We start from the raw sequence: 25,699 nt of genomic DNA, 5'->3' as shown, positions 1-25,699 counted from the left end.
CACTGCTTGCACCTGCTGACAGTACTTAGTGATGGGGCCAGAGCTGGCAGCAGGTGTAAGCACTGGATGAGACCATGGGGGTGTAGAAGCAAAGAATTTTCAGTAACTATCAGAGGCTCTTCTCAATGACAGTGACTGGCAGCCTGCCTTGGTCTGGTACCTCCACTCACCTGCTTCACCATCCCACCATGGCTGATGCCCGCCGTGTTCTGTGTGCACCCCTTGCTGGTCAGTGCACATTATAGTGACCAGTTGTTCAGTTGTGCTACAGTTCGGGCTATTCACATATTAGCCTTTTATTATATAGGACTAGTGGTCTGGTGCATGAAATTCGTCCATGGGGGAGGGCGGGTGTTCCACAGCCTGGCCTGCACCCTTTTCAATCTGAGACCCCTCAAAGCCCTACTGCTGGTTTACAGGGATCAGACCTAAACCAACTGTTGGACATCCCTCTCACAATCCGGGACTGCTGTATCCAGGCGCTCACCTGCCTGCCTGCCTACCTGATTGCCCCCAACCACTCTGCCTGCTGGCCTGCTCACCCCCAACTGCCCCTGCCAGCCAGATCATCCCCAAATTCCCCCGTCAGCCTGCTCACCCCAAATGCATCTCCCTGCCAGCCTGCTCACCCCCAACTGTCCCTGTGCTGGCCTGCTCACTCAAAACTCCCCCCACTGCTGTCCTGATCACTTCCAACTGACCCCCACTGATGGCCTGCTCACCCCAACTGGCCCCCCTACTGGTCTGCTTACCCGCATCAACCCCTGCCATCCCATCCTGGCTTGATCACATCCTGGCAACCCAAGGTCCCAGCCCCTTTTTTCTTTTTCTTTTTCTTTTTTTCCCAGTGCTTTCTTGAGCGGAGGCCAGGGCTGGCTGGAATCAAGTATCAAGGATTTATTTATCTTCTATAATTGAAACTTTGTAGCCTTCATCAGAAGCCAGGGTGGGCAGGAAGTTTGGCTTCCTCCATCTCCAGGGGCAACCCAAGCCTCCAGCTGTCTCCAGATCCATGGCCGGTCGCCATTTTTGTTGGAATTTATCTTCTATAATTGAAACTTTGTAGCCCTGAGTGGAGGCCAGGGCCAGCCAGGAAGCTTGGCTTCCCCCATTGCCAGGCCAACCCAAGCCTTCTGCTTGCTCCAGCTCAGTGGCTGGCCACCATTTTGGTTGGATTAATTTGCATACTAGTTTCTGCTTGGCTAGTGGGCATGGCTTGGTGTAGCAAAGTGATAATTAATTTGCATGTTTCTCTTTTATTAGTGTAGATGTCAGAAGAACCTTTATTCTATTGTCTAAATCAAAATGACTTTTCCTTGATAGCAACGTATATAGTTAGGTAGCTGCCACTGTTTTCATGTTAATGTAATTTACATGTGTGTTTGAATATTGTTTTCAATATAATCCTTTCTAATAAGGGGATAATATGCAAATTGACCATCACTCCAACACACAAGACGGTCACCCCATGTGGTCAAAGATGGCTTTCCCCATGTGGACACAAGATGACTGCCACAAGATGGCCAGTATAGGAGTGCAGTTTTGGGCAATCAGACCAGCAGGGGAGGGCAGTTGGGGGCAATCAGGCCTGTAGGGGAGGGCAGTTGGGGGCAATCAGACAGACAGATATATATATACATATACATACATACATATATATATATATATATATATATATATATATATATATATATATATGTAAAAGCCTAATATGCAAACTGTCCCTTTGGGAGTTTGACCATCTGTGAGTTCAATTGCTTGCTATGACATGCACCAGCCGCAAGGGGGAAGCGTGGAACAAAGGAAGGCTGCTGCTAGGGACCCTACCTGTTCACAAATTTTGTGCTCTCGGCCTCTAAATTTGGTTCCACTTTGGTTTCTTTAGATCCAGTCCCTGTCCTTTTGGCATTGTATTTCCTGACTGGATACAGCTTACTCGTGTCATCTGTGCCATCTTTCCACACTCTGCTACCTTGCTAGGTTAGAGAGCCTGTCAGGCCATAAAACAGATAAATTTCTATGAAAAGTGTTTCCTCATCCTCAAGTCCAACTTTCCTCATCTTTGGCTTGATAGGATTACATAAAACCATTTGATTTTGGGCTGGCTATATTTGCAATGTAATGTTGTTGAGAAAGAGACAGTGGCCAAGTCTTAATGAGACTTTGTCATTTCACAATCACTAAATTAAGGTAGTACAGCTGAGGAAGTCTGGCTCTTTGCCACCCTATTTGCTGGGTGGTGTATACATAGTTCATATCACCTTGCAGCCTTGCTGGGCTCCAGAATGAGGCGGTGTATTGTGGTATGGTATGGTATGGTATGGTATGGTATGGTATGGTATGGTATGGTATGGTATGGTGGTGTGTGGTGTGGCGTGGTGGGGTGGGGTGGGATGTGGTGGGGTGTAGTGGTGTGTAGAGCTGTGTCCTGAATGGGTGGTGATGGCAATTACTTAGGGCATCATCACTAGTGGGTTTAATTATGTTCTATTCCTCCAAGATGTTGGTTACTTCAGTAGCTTATATGTATAACTAGAGTTTTAGGAATCGAAGTTAAGGCAAGGCCTGGAGTCCAAGGGAGTCATACATATTTTACTTATTATATTAATTAGGGCCTTTTTTTTCCTCTTTATATCTCTAATTCTATACTTACTGTTTCTAGAGTCTGAGTCCTTGAGTTTTTGGACCCAGCCTTTAAATTTTCACTGTATGTCTCTTGATTTTTAGGAAAAGAGTACCTTGGTTGCTTAGCCTGCTGATTTAATATTTTAATGATCTTTAGACTTCTACAATTAGCATTATAGCCATTGATCACTACTGTTACTATTTCAGATATTAGGTAGTTATCCATTCTTTTTTGCTGTATTCCTAAATTTTCAATATTTGGGTTCTTGGAGTGGTTGATTATAAATAAATCAGGAAATAGCAATAGGCTAGGATGCTGCTTTAGATCCCTTTCAAATACTTAAAAGCAACTGATTCATCACTAACAGCAGAAACTTGCCAATTTGTAGAAATTGACTCCTAATCAGAGTAAGGCAACAGGATGTTGAGTTCCTGCTCTGCACCTGATTAAAGCCAAATGCACAAGGAACAGCTGGGCAAAGGAGGAAGCACAAGACCATCTCAGCTGGGGGTAGAAGAGCTAAGTGATTTTTAAAAAACCTTCTACGTTTGTTTTATTTTTCCAGATAAGCTTAGTAGATAAACACATATTCAGTCTCAGGCCTTTACATTTTTTAAAGTAACATTCCATCTGTGATTTTAGGAAAACAAATATATCTATGTATGGTTTAAACAAAATTTCCTCCTGTGTGAACAGATGTATTTTCAGATAATTTTATATTTTGAATTTGCAAAACTTCTCTTTAGACATTTATGCAGCTTTTATTTGATTTTTAAATAATATATTCATCTGAATTCATTGTAGTATTTTTTCATTATTAAAGCATTGAAAAATGTATTATCTATAAATTTTTAATATTTCTGCAAAGTTAAGACATATATATATATATGTATATATATATATGTATATATATATATATATATATATATATATATATACATTTAAATTGGAAGTAGTCTGATTACCCTAATTTAAGTTGTAGAATTGAGAAAGTTTATAAAATTAAGACTATTTTCATATTATTTTAGTTTCTAAATCTTGATGTTTAGTATTCTGTATTTTATCTCTGATAATTGATATATAAATGTGTGTACATATATGCTATTTATTATCACTAAATTATTATCTTGAGGCATATATATTAAGTATTGACATGTATAAATTATGCCTGTAGAACCTGACAAATAATTTTTATATGTACTTATATTATTCCCAAGGGTAATTTCTCAAAATATCATTTTCTTGGGATAAATATCCTGAGTATGTATAACATTGGTCAGATAAATGCCTCTGCAGTGTTTTAGACTGTGGCCAGCTTAATATTTAGGTGAAACTTGGAATTTAAAGTATCAAGAAGCAGATAAAGATGTCACAGGAAAAACAACAGATACAAAAATCTTGAACAAAATATTCACAGACTAAATCCAGCAAATATAAAGAGGAGTATACACTGCGACCACCTGGGATTTAGTGCAGGAATGCCAAGTTAGTTTAATTCACAAAATGTGATTGTTATATAGTATAGCAGTAGAATAAAGGACAACTGCCATACAATCTGTTAACAGACCAAAAGAAAACTTGATATTTGAAAAAATCCAACTCTTTTTCATGATGAAAACAACAGACTAGGAACATAAGAGAACTTAAACTAAAAAAAAAAGTCATCCTATATGATAAAAGGCTAATGTGCAAATAGAACTAACTGTGGAACAACGGGTTGCTATGAATTGTGCAAGTCAAACACCCACCATGGGGTGCAAGTAAAACATGGTGGGTGTTGGCTGCAGTGGGATGGTGGAGCAGGTGAGCAGGGGCGCCAGACAAATGAGGGACACTGGTCACTGTCATTGGGGCAAGCATCTGGTGGTTACTGAAAATTCTTTACTCCTGCACACTGCTCCTGTGGTCCTGCCTGGTGCTCAGCGCCAATCGCCCCTCAGAGCTTCTCCACTTCCCCCTGCTCCTGAGGGGCTATTGGGGCCAGCAACCACCTTTCGCACCTGCTGCAGGCGCCAGAATCACCACTTGCACTCACTGCCAGTGCCAAGCACCAGTCCCTATATCTTAGCACTGTTAGCAGGTGCAAGTGGCAGCTGCTGGCACTGATCAACCCTGAGGGCTTTTCCATCTCCCCCAGCTCCTGAGGGGCTGATGGCACAGAGCGATTAGGGCTGGCACTGTCAGCAGTGAGAGCAGTGGTAGCGGGAGTGGGGCTACCAGCAGACAGGGGACCCCGGGCCTTGGTAGGAGGGGCCAGGCTGTAGTGCAGAGGATGGGCTGAGATCCTCCCCTGTGTCCACTACAGCCTCCTGGCCCACAGATCCTTTCAAGATGCATGGATTCGTGCACTAGGCCCCTCGTCTATAATAAATCTACAGCTAATATTATATTTAACTAGAGGCCCAGTGCCTGAAATTCGTGCACAGGGGTATGTGTCCCAATCTGGGACCCCTCGATGTCTGACTGCCTGTTTAAGCCCGATCCTACTGGGATTGAGCCTAAATGGGCAATCAGACAACTCTCTCACACTGCTGGCTCCAAATTGCTCCCCTGTCTACCTTCCTGATTGCCCCTAACTAACTACTTCTGCCTGCCACCATGGTCACCCCCTAACCACTCCCCTGCCAGCCTGATTGATGCCTAAGTGCTCTTCCCTGCAGGCCTGGACCTCCGAACTGCCCTCCCCTGCTGGCCATCTTGTGACGGCCATCTATGTCCACATGAGGGCAGCAATCTTTGACTACGTGGGGGCAGCCATTTGTGTATTGAAGGGATGGTCAGTTTGCATATTAATCTTTTATTAGATAGGATAGTGAAAGAGTAGATGCTTTCCTGCTAAAGTAAGGAATAAGAAAAGGTTGTGGGCTCTCTCCACTTCTTTTAACCTTATGCTGGAGGGTCAAGCAGAGTAATTAGGCAAGAAAAAGAAAGAAAATATTATAAATGAAAAAGTAAAACTGTCTCTTTTAGCAGATAATATGATTTTACATTGTTTATAGATAATTCTAAAGAATACAATAAAAATTATTAGAGCTAATAAATGAATTCAGTGAACATTCAGGTTGTAAGATCAACATACAGAAATCATTGGTATTTTTTATATATTGTTAGTGGCCATTAGGCACATGAAAACATTATTATCCATCAGGGTAATGTAAATTAAAACCTTAATTTAATGCCACTTTAAACCCACTTATCTGTAATAAAAAATACGGATAATACAAAGTACTGGCGAGGATGTAGAGAAATTCAAACACTTACATACTGTTCAAGGTAACATATAGTGCAGCATTTCCACTTTGCTTTTTTTTTTTAATTTTTGGGTGACAATATTTATCATTTTTTAATTTTCTCTTAGTATGTTTTATTTATACAATAAATACAGTAGAAACACCATGCTATATACCAAATCTTCTGACCATGTTCATTTTATATCTGAAAGTTTGTATCTTTTTACTAACTTCTCCCTATTTTCCTCATTCCCCCTGCTTCTGACAACCACTTTCACTCTCCGTTTCTACAAGTTTGAATTTTATTCAGGTTCCCCATGTAGGGTGATAACATGCAGTATTTGTCTCTCTATGTCTGACTTATCTCACTTAGCATAATGCCCTCAAATTCCATCCATGTTGAAAACAGCAGGATTTCCTTCTTTCTCCTGGCTGAATAATGTTCCATTATGTTTTTCTATTGAATTGTGTGAGTTCTTTGTATGGATCTATCTCACATCTGCTTTATCCATTCATCTGTTGACAGAATTTTAGGTTATTTCTGTATCTTGAATAATGCTACAGGGAACATGGAGTGCAGATATCACTTTGAGATGCTGTTTCATTTTTTTTTTGGATATATATACACAAAAGTGTGCTTGCTGGATCATGTGGTAGTTTATTTTTAATTTTTTTAGGAACTTCCATACCATTTTCCATAGTGCCTGCACCAATTTACATTCTCACAAGCAGTGCACAGGACTGCCTTCCTCCACATCCTCACCAGCACTTGTTCTCTCTTGTCTTTTGATGGTAGCTATTTTAATATATGTGAGGTGATAGCTTATAGTGGTTTTGATTTTTTTTTTTTAATGGCTTGTGACATTGATTACCTTTTGTGTACCTGTGGGCCATTGGTATAGCTTCTTTCGAAAAATGTCTATTAGTTCCTCTACCCACTTTTTAATTGCATTGTTTGTTTGTGTTTCTGTTGAGTTGAGTGAGTTCTTTATATATTTTGAGTATTAAATACTTGTCAGATAAATGATTTGCAAATATTTTCTCTAATTCTGTAAGTTTCTGTTGCATTTTGTTGATGGTTTCCTTTGCTGTGTGGATGCTTTTTAGTTGGATAGAATCTCACTTGTTTATTTTTGCTTTTGTTGCCCTGCTTCTCAGATCAAACAGTGTCAAGAATGATGTCAAGAGTATTACCCCTATGTTTCCTTTAAAGAATTTTATAGTTTCAGGTCTTAAATTTAAGTCTTTAATCCATTTTAAGTTTATTTTCAAGTACAGTGTAAGTTAGGGTTCCAATTTTAATCTTTTGCATTTGAATGGTTCCCTTTGGGCTTTATATTTTGTCCATTGATCTGTGTGTCTGTTTTTATGCCGATACTATACTCCTTTGGTTACTGTAGTTTTGTAATATAGTCTGAAGTCAGGCAGTGTGATGCCTTCAGCTTTGTTCTTCTTTCTCAAGGTTGCTTTGGTTATTCTGGGTCTTTTGTGGTTTCATTCAAAAATTATTTTTTTGTGTGGGTGTGTGTGAAAAATGCCTTTGGAATTTACAGAGGGATAGCATTGAATCTGTTGATTGATTTAGGCCCTATGGACATTTTAACAATATTACTTTTTTAAATCCATAAGCAGGGAATATTTTTTAATTTATTTTTTTCATCTTCAATTTTCTGCATTGTCTTATAGTCTTCAGTGTGCAGATTTTTCACCTCTTTATTGAGTTTATTCCTAAGTATTTATTCTTGATGCAATTTTAAATGAAGTTGTTTTTCTAATATCTCTTTCTGGTAGTTTGTTGTTAATACATAGAAACATAATTAATAAATAAATTTAGTAAGAGTACAGGATGCAAAAGCAATATATAAAAGTAAACTTTTATCATGCTATAATTTCAAGAGATAAAATGTCCTGTACTCAATCACAGAGACCCCTCTTTCTGGTTTGATGTCTGTGTTATGTCATTTATTTAGATGTGGGCTTGTAACTTCTCAGATTTAAAATAGCCTGATCATGATTTTCTTCTGCTGTATAACACACACACACACACACACACACACACACGCACACACACACCTTTCCCTCATCTCTCAATATAATGAAAAATCCCCTAATGTGGTTCTTAAAATCATTTAGAACTTTTGTAAAAACTTGCTGAGGTTATATAACCAATTCCCTATATTTTATTAATCCTTGGAATCTAGTGATTAAATGGTGGTGTTTTGTGTTTATATGCATCTATGAGTTGTTTCTAACTGTCAGTTTTCATAAAAATAATTTTAAGTTCAACATAATAGAATCATTTTTTAATCTATAAAAAAGTAATGGTAAGTTGTGGAAAATCAGATAGTTGAGGGGGAATTTTATGTATTCACCCAGCCCCCAGATTTTATATGATTAATGATGTCCCTTAGTTATCAAAGTAGTTATGGGAGTACTATTGGAAATCAGTAATAGAGACACAATTGAAAGATTCTCAGGGCTCAAATGTAATGCATTTGTGAACAGATTCCCTCCACCTTTTTAAAAGCATATCTGTGTGGCATTTCAAAAAATTTCTTAGGACTTCAAGTTGAGAGTCTTAGATTCTACTCTAACTTTGCTAGCAAATAGATATAGGACCCAAGATCTCAGAAGTGTGGTTTTCCAGACAGTTAGTTCCTAAATTTCACTGTACAGCTAAAGATAATGTTCCCAGACCCCACTTTCTGATTTTGTCATAAATCTAGCAAAGGACTGAATAACAACCTTTCCCTGTTGAGATTTAGGTTGGCCATTTCTTATCTATGGTTTCTTTAAATGAGTATTGAGGAGGAAAAACAGAGTATAGTATCCTCAGGATGTGTGAATGTACATGTGGAAGTTTAGTTTGGGAATAAAAAACCTAAAATATATTTTCAAATGTGACTGGTCAGTCAAGAAGTGGCACTAAATACAAAATTAACCATTTTTCTTATTTATCAGATTAGAATATTAATATATACTTCATTGAATTGTTGTAAAAATTAAATGATATATTGAATATAAATAATGAGAGTAATAAAATAATGGCAAGCACTTTAATCTGTTTTCAATTTTTATAAGCTTGACTACGAGTGAACAACTTGCTTTTTATATAGTAATTGGTAAAGTAAGATGAAAGTGAGTGGCCTACTAGCTTGTCTGACACTGAGGTGAACACCATAGAGGCGGTGACGTGTGTGCCTTGGAGGCATTAAGGAACTTATGGCAAAGCTTGTAGGAAGAGCTTGAAGCACTAGTAGATCTAAGATTCATTCAAGATTTAAAATATTTTGGTAATTTTTCTAAATTGATCCATTTGCTACTGGCCTACAGATATGGCTTGAGGAAAATGAAAACTAAGTTTCTTATTTTTTAGTCAGTATCTATAAGATATGTTTGTCTTTTTCCAAGCAATGCCACCTAATAAAAGAGTAATATGCAAATTAACCATCACTCTGCTACGCCCACAAGCCACGCCCACAAGCCAATCAGAGCGAGTATGCAAATAAACCCAACCAAGATGGCTACAGCTACAGAGAGCAGAAGGGAAGCTAGGGTTTTCCAGGCAATGGAGGGAGCCAAGCTTTCCACTTGCCATGTGCGCCCCAGGCCTCCACTCTAGGCTACAAAGTTTCAATTATAGAAATGCATAAATTCCAACAGAAATGGCTGCTGGCCACAGAGCAAGCAGAAGGCTTGGCTCCACTCCATGCTACAAAGTTTCAATTGTAGAAGGCAAATAAATTCCAGATACCAGGGCCTTCACTTGGGTTGCTGGGGGGCATGGCTGGCCTGCAAACCACCACAGGCCCCTCACCCATGCTGCCCCACACCCCAAAGGAACCCCAACCCTGATCCGGGACACACTTCAGTGCAAACCAACTGGCTCCCACCCATGAACCAGGCCTCTATCCTATCTAATAAAAGAGTAATATGCAGATTGACCATCACTCCAACATACAATATGGCTATCCACTTGTGGTAAAAAATCCTGCCCCCATGTGGACATAAGATGGCCAGCAGAGGAGGGCAGTTGTGGGCAATCAGGCCAGCAGGAGAGGGCAGTTGGGAGGGGCCAGGCCTGCAAGAGATTATAGTTGGGGGGGACCCAGGCCTGCAGAGCAGGGCAATTGGGGGGGACCAGGCCTGCATTGGAGAGAAGTTGGGGGCAACCAGGCCAGCAGGGGAGGGCAATTGGGGGGAACCAAGCCTGCAGGGAAGGGAAGTTGGGGGCAACCATTCCTGATGGGAAGGAAAGTTGGGGGGTGGGGGCCTAGTCGTGCAGGAGAGGGCAGTTAGGGGTGACCAGGCCAGCAGAGGAGGGCAGTAAGGGGCAATAGGTCTGGCAGGGGAGCAGTTAGGCATTAATCATGCTGGCAGGGGAGTGGTTAGGGGGTGATCAGGCTGGCAGGCAGAAGTGGTTAGGGGCAATAAGGCAGGCAGACAGATGAGAACATCCACATTGTCACAGCTGACTTACCTGCTTTTCTGAGAATCCTACCATTGTTTGAATATTTTCCCCCAAAATGTAGCACTTTATAATACCATTCATCAAATTTGGAGGACTAGATGCTTAAACAGTGCAGATGGCTTTAAATTTTAAATGCCACGAAATGAAAAATTTTGATAAAATCAACATGAATGTAAAAGGTAGAATTGATAAGAGGAAATTAATTAACTTAAAGGATATATTTCTTATAGAATTTTTCATTATACATAACCAGGGGGATAATGTTCTCTAGGGGGGCATATGCTTAGAACTGTGAAAGAATGTCATGTTTTAAATTAGGGGAAAGCTCATGGTTCTTTAGGATGGCATTATTTGCTTTTGGTCTGGTGTTAAAAAATATATAGATAGATATAGATATAGATATAGATATAGATATAGATATATATTTATATGTCTCTTAAGGATGCGGTTTTATGGAATAATTGCACCCCTGAAGGAATCTGAGACATTCATTTCATACTGCATTTCATACCTTCAAACTATTGAAGGATGAGATTGTTGCACAATTACTTTACCCCATCAAAACTTGTTCAAATTTATTGTGGTGTTTTTAAAGTAAATTGTTATTTTTTATTATGTTTTTAAGAGTATAAAGACTACCCTATATGAAAATTTCTTTTATCTCCTGTTACTTTTTTTCTATCCCTAAATTATAAAACAGCAGTTTGGTATTTTCCTCTTACATAGAACTTATACTAAGAATATAGCTCAAAACACTTCTACATTTGAGGGCAAAATATTTGCAGTGTGCCCTGGAAATAGCTCTTTAACTGCTTTGAACTTTGTGACTGAAATATGTGTACACTTTGGATTCATGTAAATTAATTTAAAGGTCAAAGTGATGTAATTTGTGATGATTGATTTATTTGAGGGGAAAGTTAAATACCTTTCCTAACTTTTTGGAAAATTATTGGTGGGCAGACATTAGAATGATGTTTAAAAATGTGTTGTCAGTTATAGAGAGTATCTGCACTAATAAAAAGGTAATATGCTAATTAGACTGGACATCTATCCAGATGTTCTTCCGGACAAATCAAGTATGGCAGAGGCTGAGGCACAGGTGGTTAGGAACAATCAGGCCATCAGGAGAGGGCAGTTAGGAGCAACCAGGCCAGCAGGGGAGCAGTTAAGGGCATCAGGTAGAGTAGTTAGGAGAGAACAGGCAGGCAGGCAGGTGAGTGGTTAGGAAAGCCAGTGGTCCCAGATTGAGAGAGGAGGTGTCCAACTGCCAGATTAGGGACTGGGCCTACATCGGCAGTCAGAAATCCCCTAAAGGATCCTGGATTAGTGAGGGTGCAGGCTGGACTGAGCCCTCCCATTCTGCCCCCATGAACAAATTTTGTGCACTGGGCCTCTAGTACATAAGTAAAACAGAATAAAAATACAATATTAAAATATTCATTTTTTATTTTGCCTGTAAAAATATCTGTTTTGTGGGAATTGTTATTAAATGTATTGCTGTGAGCAGAGATTTAGAACCCAATTCTTCTTCACCCCCTGGAGCCAATGGATTTGATAATTTCTCAGTTAAATGTAGGGAGATTTGATAAAATCTCCCTACATTTAACTGAGTGAATGAAGGGAGAAGTTCAGGCAGTGCTATTCCACTGGCAGGTAAACATGCTTGTCTGGAGCACAGAAGATAATTCAATTAGAAATGAGGATTTGGAGGTTATTAGTGAAGTCTGGGGGGGGAAGATAAAGGTGGCATTGTGGATACCAAGAATTAAGGGTATGAGCCCAGCTAACAAGTGATGAGAGAAGCAGGAAGAGAGGAGTTGGAGGTGTTCAGAAACCAAGGGAAGGAGTATTTAAAGAAATGTGGTGCCTCTTTGAGTGCAGTGCCTTCCAAAGGATTTCCCAATCGTGGAGCTGAACCAGCTGAGTTTGCAGCTGGCTGAGTTTGGCAACAGTACATTTATTGGAAGAGTGTGCCAATTGCTATTATCTCTGGTTTTCTCAGTGAGCTTGAACACAATTTAGGAACAGAGAAAACAAATGGTAATATTTTAGATGGATTCATGAAAAATCAAGAAAGTAAAGCATTGGTACTATTAAGGAGAATAAAGTGATAGGCAGTTTCACGTACGCTTTCCTAATCTGACCAAAATTTATGGTAGATAACAGTCCTACAAAACCATTACATTTGATTTTACATATCAAAATGCCAGTGGATTTAGGATTTTAACTCCCATCTCCATCCACTCCAGGCTGCATAAATTTACCTCTCCTCTTTCTTTTAAAGAGTTGCAGCCATCGAAAGGTAAGTTGTTTACTGTGGGGTTAATGGCCTAGTAGACTGACACTGATGAGAATTTTCTTGCCTCTATCTAGTGTTAACCATGTAGTTGAACTCCCTAATACTTAACATCTTGCATAAGGCCTTGTGTTAGAGAGAATTTAAAACCTTATTAATCCAGTCCCCATTGAGTCAAGATTTGAGCAATTCCAGAACAGGGCTTATTAAAACTCACCATAACAGTCTCTGAAAAACCTTCCACTAAGCAAACTAATATTGCAAACAAGATTTTAGCAAGAATGTTCAAACTACTTAAAGCAGAGCTTTGTTTATAAGCACCCGAAAGTACTTCTTAAGTACTTAGAAGCTCTCACTTATAAACTATCTATACACTCATTGCAAATCACTCTTATCTAATTATTAAATCTATGCGTTGAAATGGTGTAAGATTTTATTAGTTTAATTCCAATTGCTTTATGTTATAGACAGTTTTCAGCAGCTAATGCCAAACATTAGCTCAAATAATTTTCTAAAGAGCAGAAATCCAAACACCAGAAACCCATTTAAAGCTTGCTTCAAATTAGGATCTTTTTGTATTTCTGGCTGTTTTTACAGTCCTTATTTCCATCACTTCAATGCTTTCCTCATACAATTTTATGAAATGTCAGTGGATGAAGTGTTCAGGATTTCTTTGCCTTCTTTTCCTGTTCTCTGAGTGGCAGTGCCAATGTCTAGAACTTTGGTATCAACCATGAGGCCTCTTGATATTTTAGAAAGCTTTTAGTCAATAACAATCTTGGGCCAAACCCAAAGTGGGGAGTTTTAAATCAAGTCCCCTGTGTCTGATAGCTCATGGGAGGTCAGAGTTGCCTGTTATAACCTGGGAATAACTTAAGATAGAAAAACTTTAATTTTTAAATTAAAATATTATAGTTAATATTATAGTCAATCACTATGATACTTTCAGACCTGGAGACAGAGAAGCAGCAAACAGACTGTCAAACCTCAGAGGGAAGGTAAGGGAGGGTAGGGGCAAAGGGAAGAGATCAACCAAAGGACTTGTGTGCATGCATATAAGCCTAACCAGTGGTCATGGACAGCAGGGCATATGTAGGGAGGGGTTTGGGATTGTAATGTGGGGATGAGAACAATTATGTGACACCATAATCAATAAAGAAATTTAAAAAAAGAAAAAAAATTAAAAATAGCTATAATAAATTCTGTTCTCACACATAGAGTTGTTTTGAAGTTTTAGCCAGTAGATATCTGGATGGGGGATAATAAACAGTGGCTTCTGGCTGGCCTCCATGGCTTCTGATCTCCACTGAGGCTGACACATAGAAAATTGCTTTGGAAATTTTGCTGCTTTAAATCTACATCTATCCTTTTAGGATATAGGTGTGATATGACTAACAAAAACTTTCTAAATTGTTGGTGTCCTGGAAGGAGTTTACCCCTTAGCCTTTGGGCAATGGACACTGGTTAATAAATTTAAAGTGTAGAGACATACATCTAGATTAATTTTAATTTCAGTCACCTCTGAATCTTTTATACTCAAAGAAAAGAGCTTTTTTGGGCACACACTGATTTGTAGCTAAAGAATACTTAATTGTGTAGTATATAGTGCAGGGTATTGTGTGACCATGCCATGTGGTCTTAATTTGCATGTGGTAGAGGTCTACGTGTCAAAATAAAAATACCTACATTGGATCTTTATCAGGAATTTAGGGTAAAATCATCTTCTTAGACAAACATGGCTTTGGAAAAGGGGTCATAATACATAGGAATTGGTTGCAATAGCAGTTTAAATAATGAGATCTTGCACTAATCCTGGGGAGTGATTTCCCTTACCTTTGAAAGGCGTTACTTTTGCCCTGAGATTACTTTATCCCTCCCTATTGCAAGGCGGGTTTCAAAATTTAAGAACTTGGTAAGTTCTGTTTTATTGCAGTTTAATATTCTGAGATTGTAAGGCAAATATTTTATGACCAAAGTCCTGTGTGGCTCCTCATTTCTGGCAAGTCTTGTTCTAAGAAATGCCCTTGGAATTTGCTGCTGCTGACATTTGAAATTTTTGCTGTTGTTTTTGTCACAGATTCTTTAGGGGAGTGGGTGGGGTGAAAATGACAGTGCTTTTTGCAGAGATTTAAAGTTTAATGGACAGGTGCTTCTTGGGCAGATAACTGGGCTGTGCTTTGACTTTGTAAAATTTTAACTAAATTATTTTATTCCTGATTTCCCTCTTGCAGAACTAAAAGAATATATGTTCTTTCCTTGTCTCAAGGGATTAAGGGATGTTCATAAGATAATATCTAAAATCATTAGTGGAGTCCGGATGCCACAAAAATATGTGTCATCATCATAATTATCTAGCAACAATATTATCTTCATGTTTTCTCTACACCTTGATTTATTATGACTAAGCAGTATATAAGCTCTGTTTATAAACTCTGATTTCATTCTGAAACTCCTTTCCAAGTATGTTAGCTTAGAAGCATGTGTTTGTTATCAAGCAATTTTCTGGAATATGGTCTTGTGTTAGCCAAAATTCTACAGATATAGACAGGGACCCTTCATATTAATATTATTTTCATGACTCGTTAGTTGGAAAGTAGGTTGAAAAAATTCCAACTTTTCAAAATAACCTATACACGAAGAATTTTTCCACACCAAGTAAGATTATTAGATATCTTAGGCATTATTTTAAAGTGCTGTCTCATTTGTGAAGACAAAGATACTATATTGAGTTTGGATTCCTTTGTAGATACAGTGGTTTGAAGGTGCTAGACACTTAACAAGTTAGCTGTTAAATCTGATTGTATTCTCTAAGTGTTTTTAAAAAAATCTCTTGTATGGTCTTTGAGATAAGAAGTCTTTGATGTTTATTTCATTGTACTTGAATTTATGATTTAATGGACATATACTGCCTAGAACCTTTTCAACATTTAATCCTTCATATTATAGGGTAGGATTTCATGACAAGATATTTTAGATTTATAAGTAATAGTGACTGAAAGAACTGTTCATCTTCAGGTTAATGCTTTTCCATTGTATTCAACATTAGTTCCTAAAAATACCCTGAAAGCTAAACAAACATAGAAACATTGAAGTGAAAATATTTTTGATACTATGTTTCCATTTTCAATTGAATCTCTAAATATATCCCTCCTCCACCTTTAATTATTTCCATAATAATTGTCACCAACTGATTTTTGTTGATAGCTTCACTAGGCTAGAAGACTCATGAGGACAGGGACATGGTATCCTTTCCCCACTACTGTTTAACGTATGATAGGCACTCAACAGTACATTTTAAATGAATAAATGAAAAACAAAAACAAAAAACCTTGACTCTGGAAGAGAGTAGAGCAAAGAAAATATGGTTCAGGAACTTTATATAATCCAACATTCCCTGCAAGACCATTTTAAAACAAAATTAAAATCAAATTTTACATGGGGTATAGAGCACCTAGGCACTTCTTTTGGAAAACTAAGTTTAGCCAGCAAATTGATTAATTAAAATAAAGAATGTAAGGCTGAACAATTGTGTGAAATAAGGCCACAGAACAAAATGTTAGTGTTAACTATATTAAAAGAAAGTAACATCTATCTACACTAATAAAAGAGAAAAATGAAAATTAACCATCACTTTGCTATACCCACAAGCTATACCCACCAACCAATCAGGAGTGAGTTTGCAAATTAACCCAACCAATCTGGCAGCTGGCCGCAGGGCTGGAGCAAGCAGCAGGCTTGGGTTGTCCCTGCAATGGAGGAAGCCAAGCTTCTAGCCCAGGCCAGCCCTAGCCTCTGCTCAAGGCTACAAAGTTTCAATTATAGAAGATAAAAAACAACAACAAAATGGCAGTGGCCATGGAGCTGGAGCTGAGCAGGAAGCTTGGGTTGCCCCTGGAGATGGAGAAAACCAAGCTTCCCACCCTGGCCGGCCCTGGCCCCTGCTCAAAGATACAAAGTTTCAATTATAGAAGATAAATAAACCCTAGATACTTGATTCCAGCTGGCTTTGGCCTCTGCTCAAGGAGGTGCTGAAAAAAAAAAGAGGAGGGGCTCGGACCTTGGGTCCCCAGGGATGGTCTGGCCAGGATGGGACGGCAGGGACCATTGGAAGCAAGCAGACTAGCAGGGGGGCCAGTTGGGGGTGAGCAGGCTGTCAGTGGGGGTCAGTTGGAGGTGATCAGGACAGCGGGGGGATGGGGAGAGGCAGTTTGGAGTGAGCAAGCTAGTAGGGGAGCAATTGGGGGTTAGCAGGCCAGTGGGGAGGGGAGATGGGGGCATTTGGGATGAGCAGGCTGACGGGGGCATTTGGGGGTGATCTGGCTGGCAGGGGCAGTTGGGGACGAGCAGGCCAGCAGGCAGAGTGGTTAGGGGCAATCAGGTAGGCAGGCAGGTGAGTGCCTGGATCCAGCAGTTCCAGATTGTGAGATGGATGTCCAACTGCTGGGTTAAGTCTGATCCCTTTAAACCAGTAGTAGGAGATCCTTTGAGGGGTCCCAGATTGGAAACCATGCTGTGGAACACCCGCCCTCCCCTGTGCACGAATTTCATGCACCAGGCCACTAGTCCTATATAATAAAAGACTAATATGTAAATAGCCTTCCCCCAAGAGACTGGGCCAGTCTTTATTTTCCAGGAGCACCCCAGGTGATGTCCAGGTTTGAAAAACACTGCCCTGGGACTGCAACCTAGAATTAAGATATGAGGGGTGTGATTCTAGTGTTTCTCATTTTACAACAGATACTTATTTCTTAAGGTATTTCCATCCACTTGGTGTTAGAAATAGATAGTATCCGAACTTTTATTCTATTAGAAAATATTTTCTCACAAGCATAACTTTTCTATGTGTGTGATATTGTAAAAAAAAATAATTGTTAGTCATCAGCATCTTTGTTGCTCTTTCCCTTACTGTACCCACTGTCTTCTGCTGTCTCCAGATTTCTTTTGACCTGGCTGAATACACTGCAGATGTTGACGGAGTTGGCACTTTAAGGCTCTTGGATGCAATTAAGACCTGTGGCCTTATCAACTCTGTGAAGTTCTATCAAGCCTCAACAAGTGAACTTTATGGGAAAGTGCAAGAAATACCCCAGAAGGAGACCACTCCCTTTTACCCTCGATCACCATATGGTAAGAATGCCTACACACCACCTGCACATGCTCTGTGCTCTCTATGTGTGCTGGCATGTGTATTTGTTTTTTAATTCTCTTCATGTCTCATGGCTGAAATCATTTGGGTGTAAGATTCACATTAAGATAGACTAAAGTGACTAGACTTGTTGAGAAGCATACCTTTATACATTGCTAACTACAGTGTTTGCTGCCATTGCCTGCAGGGTAAAATTATCACCTCACCTCACCAATTCATGTTCATTCAACCCTTTCATACAGATCACTCAAAAAAGAAAATTGGACCAAACATGATTCCTTTTTCTGAACTGTTGTGCTGAAGTCATATGGTTTCATGTTTTTATCTCCTGATGAAAGTATCCCTGAGTTCAAACCTTTAAAAAGCAAAAACAAAACAAAAAATAGAATTCAGTGATAAAATTTATAAGCAGCTAGAATATTAAGATCCCATATTTTTCACATTCTAATTCCTTAGTACTAAGATAAAGGGAAAAAAATCTAAGAAGGTCTTCTTGATGGATGGCACACACTATAGTTGAAATCAGATTGTGAAAGGAAGAACCATGGATATGATAGAATTAAGTAATTCTTAAATATTTCCTTGTACACCTGACTAAGTGGCAAAGGAACCTTTATTTTGTATTTGACATTTGACCCATTTTTTTTTTCTATCTTGGTAATTATAGATTGTAATTCTTAGAAGTTGTTACTTGTTTAAGATTAATAAAAATCACTGCTTTTTAATAATAAGATACTGTCTTTTGTAATGATCACTGTCTTTTATTTGCTTTTCAAAAATTATTCCTACAGGGGCAGCGAAACTATATGCCTACTGGATTGTGGTGAACTTCCGTGAAGCATATAATCTCTTTGCTGTGAATGGTATTCTCTTCAATCATGAGAGTCCTCGAAGAGGTTAGTAAATATATAGTGGAAAAGACAACATAAGATTTGAATAAAACAACAAAAAATTGCATGCATATTTTTCCTTTCAATATATCAACTGTGAAAAATGTCTCATTAGAGCTACTACCCTGTTTCCCTGAAAATAAGATAGTGTCTTATATTAATTTTGTTCCCAAAGATGCGCTAGGTCTTATTTTCAGGGGATGTCTTATTTTTCCATGAAGAAGAATACGGTACACATTTATTGTTAAATGAAAATAAAGGAAATTTATTACCTGTATACGGTATGGTAGTACGGTAGTTGTCAACACAAACCAGACAAACTGAGAATCCTACAGTATCAAGAATTTACTCATTTATTCAATGACAATCATGTCATCATCGTCTGGAACATCATCAGAACAATCCAATTCCTGAATTTTCTGGTGAATTTCTTGTGACTCCATTTCTTTCAGAATCAGTGAACCAAATCTCTCATGTTTAGCAATAGCACTGTCTTTAAATGAGTACTTCTTGTCAAGGTAGCCTGCTCGCAGTGCATTTGCAATGCAACTGTCAGTGATTTTCTCCCACGAATTCTTCACGCAGGTCACAACTTCTTGCAGTTTAGGTTTCACAGAGTTTCCAAGCTGATTTCTCTCCATTCTGTTTTTAATGTAGTCATTAATTTCCATGCGCAAATTGTCTTTGAGTGGCTTGTTTATTGCAATATCAAGAGTCTGGAGATAGGCCTTATTTTCAGGGGATGCCTTATATTTCAATGAAAAGGAAACCTGTAAGTAGGCCTTATTTTTGGAGGATGTCTTATTTTCGGGGAAACACGGTATGGGTTTCAGAAGTGGTAAATGAGGAAAATCTAGCCATAATTACTTATTACATTTTTTAATATTTAATATTTTTATTTAATATTTAATATTTAATAATTAATAATTTTTTAGGTTTTTTTTTCTGATGAGGAAAACTGAACATTGTTCCAGTTTTACCATGTTCATTGGTAGGTCTTACCAAGCATAATTTGAACCTAAATATTAGGAAGTTTTTTTGTGAATGAAAAGGAATAACTAATAAACGAATTCTTGTATCTGGAAGTCACTGTTATTTATGTAGACTCAGCTTGTGGAATCTACAAATTTTTACTTTGAATAAGTTGGATGTTCAATAGTTTTTGTAAATATTCCATTTAGGTATCCAGAAATTACTATCTTCCTAGAGTATATTTTAAAATATACTGAAGTCACTTTTTTTAGAAAGAGTGCATTCTAAAATATTGATAAAATGTACATAGTAAGTACATAAATAAGTAGCACACTCATTTATTTTCATTATCAAGTATTATGTACTATAAGTATTCTATGTAGTATGGTTTTATATGACTGTCTGTGCAGTGTGCTTGCTGGTGTCTTATGCTACAACACCAGTAGGTGATGGAAATTTTCGGCTCCATTTCAGTCCTATTGGACCACTGTCTATGTGGTCCATCATTGACTGAAATGTCTACAGGGTCTTGTGAAAAAAGTCACTTTGATGATTTAGTACCATAATTGTAAATACATATTTGATTAGTTCTAAGAACATTGTATCATCAGTCCACTTCAATAAGAGAGGAAAGAGCTCTGGAGAATAGGAAAACCTGGATGCTCCAATGGGTGCTGTCATTAGCTGTGTGATCTGGACTGGGTCCACAACCTCCCTCACAGTTGTATTATACCAAATTCTGCTTGTCATCTATTACCACAGTTCAGATGAGAAGTGTTGGAGCATTTCAATTGACTCATTATCAACCATCAAAGCAAGAAACTATTAGTAAATTCATATTAATGCAGTTCAAAGATTTATATTTTCCCAGGAGAACAGGACTGGGCTACAATGTCCTCCACCAGTCAGTCTAGATCTAGATTCCTGGCTTAATTATGAATGTCACATTTTATAGACTATTTTGAAAAATTGGAATATATTCAGAGGAACTCAATCAGAAAGGAAGAACCATGGATATGACAGAATTAAGCAATTCTTAAATATTTGATCATTTAAGACAGTGATCATTATGGTAGCAATACTTATATCTGACAAAATAGACCTCAAAGTGAAGGCCATAACAAGAGATAAGGAAGGCCACTTCATAATACGAAAGGGATAGATACAACAAGAGGATGTAACCCTGGTAAACATATACGCACCCAATGCAGGAGCACCCAAATACATATAAAAACTCCTGGAAGATATCAAGGGAGAAATCAACAATAGTACAATCATAGTAGGGGACTTTAATACACCTCTGACATCACTGGATAAATCCTTTAGACAAAAAATCAGCAAAGAACCAGCAATCCTAAATGACTCACTAGATTAGATGGACTTAATTGAAATCTTCAGAACATTTCACTCCAAAGCAGTGTAATATACATTCTTTTAAAGTGCAGAATGGGACATATTCAAAAATAGACCACATATTAGGTCACAAGCAAAGTCTCCCCAAATTCAAGAAGATTTAAATCATACCAAGCATCTTCTCAGACCACAATGGCATAATATTAGAAATAAATTACAATAAAAACAATTTAAAAAAAAAACCTCTAACACTTGTAAGCTGAATAGCATGCTATTAAATAATGATTGGGTTACCAATGAAATCAAAGAAGAAATTAAAAACACTCTGGAAACTAATGACAGTAAAAACACAACAATCCAAACTCTATAGGATACAATGAAAGCAATCCTGAGAGGGAAGTTTATAGTTCTACAGGCCTTCCTCTAAAAACAAGAAAAAAATGGTAGTAAATCATCTAACTCGGCAACTTAAAGAATTAGAAAGAGAAAAGCTCAGAGTGAGCAGAAGGAATGAGGTAATAAAGATCAGAGCAGAAATAAATGACATGGAGACAAAAACAAACAAACAAACAAAAAAACACACAAGAAAACAATACAAAAGATAAATGAAATCAAGAGCTGGTTCTTTGAAAGGATAAACCAGATTGATGAACCTCTAGCCAAGCTCACCAAGAAGCAAAGAGAGAGTACCCAAATAAACAAAATCATAAAGGAAAGAGGTGAAATAACAACAGACCCCACAGAAATACAAAGGATTGTTAAAAAAAATACTATGAACAACTCTACTCCATCAAACTAGACAACCTGGAGGAAATGGACATATTCCTGGGAAAATACAATCTTCCAAAACTTAATCAGGAAGATTCTAAAAACCTCAATAGGCTGATAACTATGGAAGAAAGTGAAGCAATTATCAAAAAGCTCCCAGCAAACAGAGCCGGGGGCCAGATGGCTTCACAGGGAGTTATACCAAACATAAAATCTATCCTCCTCAGACTATTTTAAGAAATTCAAGAGTATGGAATACTTCCCAAGTTCATTCTTTGAAACCAGCATCACCCTAATACCAAAACAAGATAAAGACAACACAATGAAAGAGGATTATAGGCCAATATCCCCCATGAACATAAATGTCAAAATCCTCAACAAAATTCTAGCAAATCAGATCCAACAGTATACCAGAAAGATCATATACCATGACCAAGTAGGATTTGTCCTGGGGATGCAAGGATGGTACAATATCCACAAATCCAAAAATGTGATACATCACATAAACAAATTTAGATATAAAAATCACATAGTCATATCAATTGACTCAGAAAAAGCATTTGACAAATCCGACTCCCTTTTCTTGATAAAAACTCTTAGCAAAATCAACAAGACAAGTGCTGGTGAAGATGCAGAGAAAAAGGAACCATCATGCACTGCTTATGGGAATGCAGATGGGCGCAACTTATGTGGAGAACAGTATGGAATTTCCTCAAAAACTAAAAAGTGGAACTCCCATTTGACCCAATGATTCCCACTTTTAGGAATATATCTCAAGCTAGAAACACCAATCAGAAAGGATATACGCAGCCCTATATTCTTAGTGGCACAATTCTCCATAGCTAAGATTTGGAAACAGCCTAAGTGCCCATCAGCAGATGAGTGGATTAAAAAACTGTGGTACATCTACACAGTGGAGTAGAGTGCTGCAGTAAGAAAGAAGGGATTCTTACCATTTGCAACAGCTTAGATGGAACTGGAGAGCATATGCTAAGTGAAATAAGCCAGTTGGAAAAAGATAAATATCACATGATCTCACTCATTTATGGAATATAATGAACATCATAAACTGTTGAACAAAAACAGATCCAGAGACAGAGAATCATCTTTCAGTCTGTCAAACCTCAGAGGGAAGGTCTGGGAGGGTGGGGTTAAGGAGAAGAGATCAACCAATGGATTTGTATAAATGCATAAAGTCTAATCAATGGACACAGACAACAGGGGGAAAGGGCATGAGAGGGGGAGGGTGGTTAGGTGTTAATGGGGGGATGAGGACACATATGTAATACCTTAATCAATAAAGAAATTTTAAAAATCTTTACAAAACATGTGCATTCTTTGCCACTTAAAATTATCTGTACAATTTAAGAATTTTTGGCCCTAAATGGTTTGGCTCAGTGGATAGAGCATCAGCCTGCGGACTCAAGGGTCCCAGGTTCGATTCCAGTCAAGAGCATGTACCTTGGTTGCAGGCACATCCCCAGTTGAGGGTGTGCAGGAGGCAGCTGATGGAGTGTTTCTCTCTCATCAATGTTTCTAACTCCCTCTTCCTCTCTCTGTAAAAAAATCAATAACATATATATTTTTTAAAAGAATTTTTGTTAAATTTCATTATCACTTTGCCTTTTAGTTTGAGAATAAATGTGAAGTCCATGTTGTAAGTTGTGTCATGTCCAATAGCCACTAATGCTTATAACTTTTTTCAATGGCATTGTGTGATCATATAGCCACATAATTAAATACTAACATGGAAAAAGATGAAAGTGATAGGTTTTTAAGGCATCTTTACTGTCATTTTTATAAAATAAAATAAAAATTATAAAATAAATTTTTATAAATAAAAAATTATTTATAAAAATTTATAAAATAAATTTTTATAAATAAAAATTTATAAAAAGTTATAAAATAAAAACTTTTATTTTATAACTAGAGGCCCGGTGTATGAAATTTGTGCATGGGGGTGGGGGAGTGTTCCTCAGCCGGCCTGCACCATCCAGGACCCCTTGGAGGATTTCTGACTGCCAGTTTAAATTGGAAGTGTTCATCCCTTTTGCAATCCAGGACCACTGGTCCTAACTAGTCACCTGCTTACCTGCTTGATTGCCCCTAACCACTCTACGTGCCTCCCTGATTGTCCCTAACTGCTCTCCTGCCTGCCTTATGGCCCCTAACTACCTCTGCTTCAGCCACTGCCAGCACAGCTTTGTCTAGAATAATGTCCAGAAGGTTGTTCGGCTACCTGGTCTAATAGCATATTATGCTTTTATTATTATAGATCAGGCGTCTTCAAACTATGGCCCACAGGCCACATGCAGCCCGCAGAGGAGTCTGATCCGGCCCGCCAGGGTTTTGGGGCAGTGAGCGCAGCCGAGGTGTTACAGTAGGAATTAGTAGTTCATATAGTCTGGCCCTCCAGCTCTCTGAGGGACCGTGATCTGGCCCCCACTTTAAAAAGTTTGAGGACCCCTGATTGTACTAGAGGCCCGATGCATGAAGATTCATGCAAGAATAGGCCTTCATTCCCCTTGCTGCCAGCACCACCTTTGCTCTGGCCTGGAGCCCCTTTTCTGCTTTTGCTCTGGCCCAAAGCCACCTTTCCGCCTTCCCATGCTGCCCAGAGCAGCTGGGGCAGTGCGGAACACATGCATCATCACCATGATGACAACACAAGCTTCTCACCCTTGGCAGCTTGGCACCTGTGTATGCAAATTAATCCACCATCTTTATTAGGTTAATTTACATACTCCTGATTGGCTGGTGGGTGTCGCAAAGGTATTGTCAATTTGCGTATTTCTTTTTATTAATGTAGATATGTAAAAAAAAAAAAATTCCCAGGAAGGGACTTAAAAGCTTAAAGGCCCAGTTTGTCATCTCTTTTTCTCAAAAAGAAAACAATGAATAAGCAGCTAGAATAATTTTAAACTTAATTTTGTAGTTCTGAAAGTCCTTAGAGGAAAAAGGAAGAGGAAGGACACGGTGATTCTTGCTTATACCATGTGGTATGGGGATGCTTAAGAAATCTGTTTAGATGATCCCTGCCTTGTAAGCCACGAACATGTCTATACGCACAGTTTGGGTTTCCATATTTTTTCTCCCTTTAGCCTTTCTACCTTCAAAAAAATAACTAAAATTCAGTTGTTTTTAGGGTAGGAAAAGGTATTCTTAGTTGTACAATGAAAAGATAAATTTAAAAATACCCCCCAAAAATCTTCTACTTGTATATCTGATAAGAACTATTTGTTATCTTTGTTGATGGTAATCACTTTGTTTTTTAAAAATAAAATTTAAATTAAAACTTCTAGCCCTAGCCTGTGTGGCTGAATGATTAGAGCAGCAACTGTCTTACTGAAGGGTCCCTCGTTTGGTCCTTAGTCAAGTTCAGAAAAATGGGTTGCAGGTCCCATCCCTGCCCACCTGTGGAGGCAATCAATCAATGTCTCTCTCACATTCATATCTCTCTTTTTCTCTCTCTCCCTCCCTCCCTTCTTGTTTTCTCCTTCACCACCTTCCTCCTTTCCACTCTCTCTCAAAAAAAAAAAAAAATCAATGGAATAAATATCCTCTGCTGAGGATTAGCAAATAAATAAATAAATTCAGTAGTTCTTTATTATTTAAAAGAAAAATGAACAGTGAAGTAGGATATAAGGAGAGAAGTGCAAGTTCTTTCCCTCTTACTGACTCCCAGCTCTGTTTTCAGCCCACTGATAGCACATTTTGACCAAACATTTTGGTCATTATGTGTGGAAACAGATAAACTAAGAACTAACCAACGACCTGTAGTAGAATTCAGAACAAACCTCTCTAGCTCCTCAGTTTGACTTCTCTCCATTCCAGTCCTTTTTGATTTTCCTTTTAAGGTACTTGTTTTGTTAAAAGAAGCTTATAATATTGCTAAAGGTAGTCTGGATCATCTGCTGTTGGAACAGAATTAACATTCTGAAATCATT

General features: G+C 38.3%; 1 protein-coding gene across 1 annotated transcript in view; it reads left to right on the top strand.

Moving 5' to 3' along the window:
* The window catches only part of GMDS (GDP-mannose 4,6-dehydratase), a 610,549-nt gene that overhangs the window by 269,725 nt on the left and 315,125 nt on the right, over positions 1-25,699 (top strand). The window contains exons 5-6 of the mRNA XM_036445071.2: positions 17,558-17,750; positions 18,561-18,665. Of these exons, the coding sequence (XP_036300964.1) occupies positions 17,558-17,750; positions 18,561-18,665 (298 nt within the window). The remainder of the gene's footprint in view (positions 1-17,557; positions 17,751-18,560; positions 18,666-25,699) is intronic.

The sequence above is a fragment of the Pipistrellus kuhlii genome, unplaced genomic scaffold, assembly GCF_014108245.1.
Source record: "Pipistrellus kuhlii isolate mPipKuh1 unplaced genomic scaffold, mPipKuh1.p scaffold_m20_p_2, whole genome shotgun sequence".
NCBI lineage: Eukaryota > Metazoa > Chordata > Mammalia > Chiroptera > Vespertilionidae > Pipistrellus > Pipistrellus kuhlii.
Note: the sequence above shows the minus strand (reverse complement) of the source record. Positions and strands in the feature narration are given on the sequence as shown.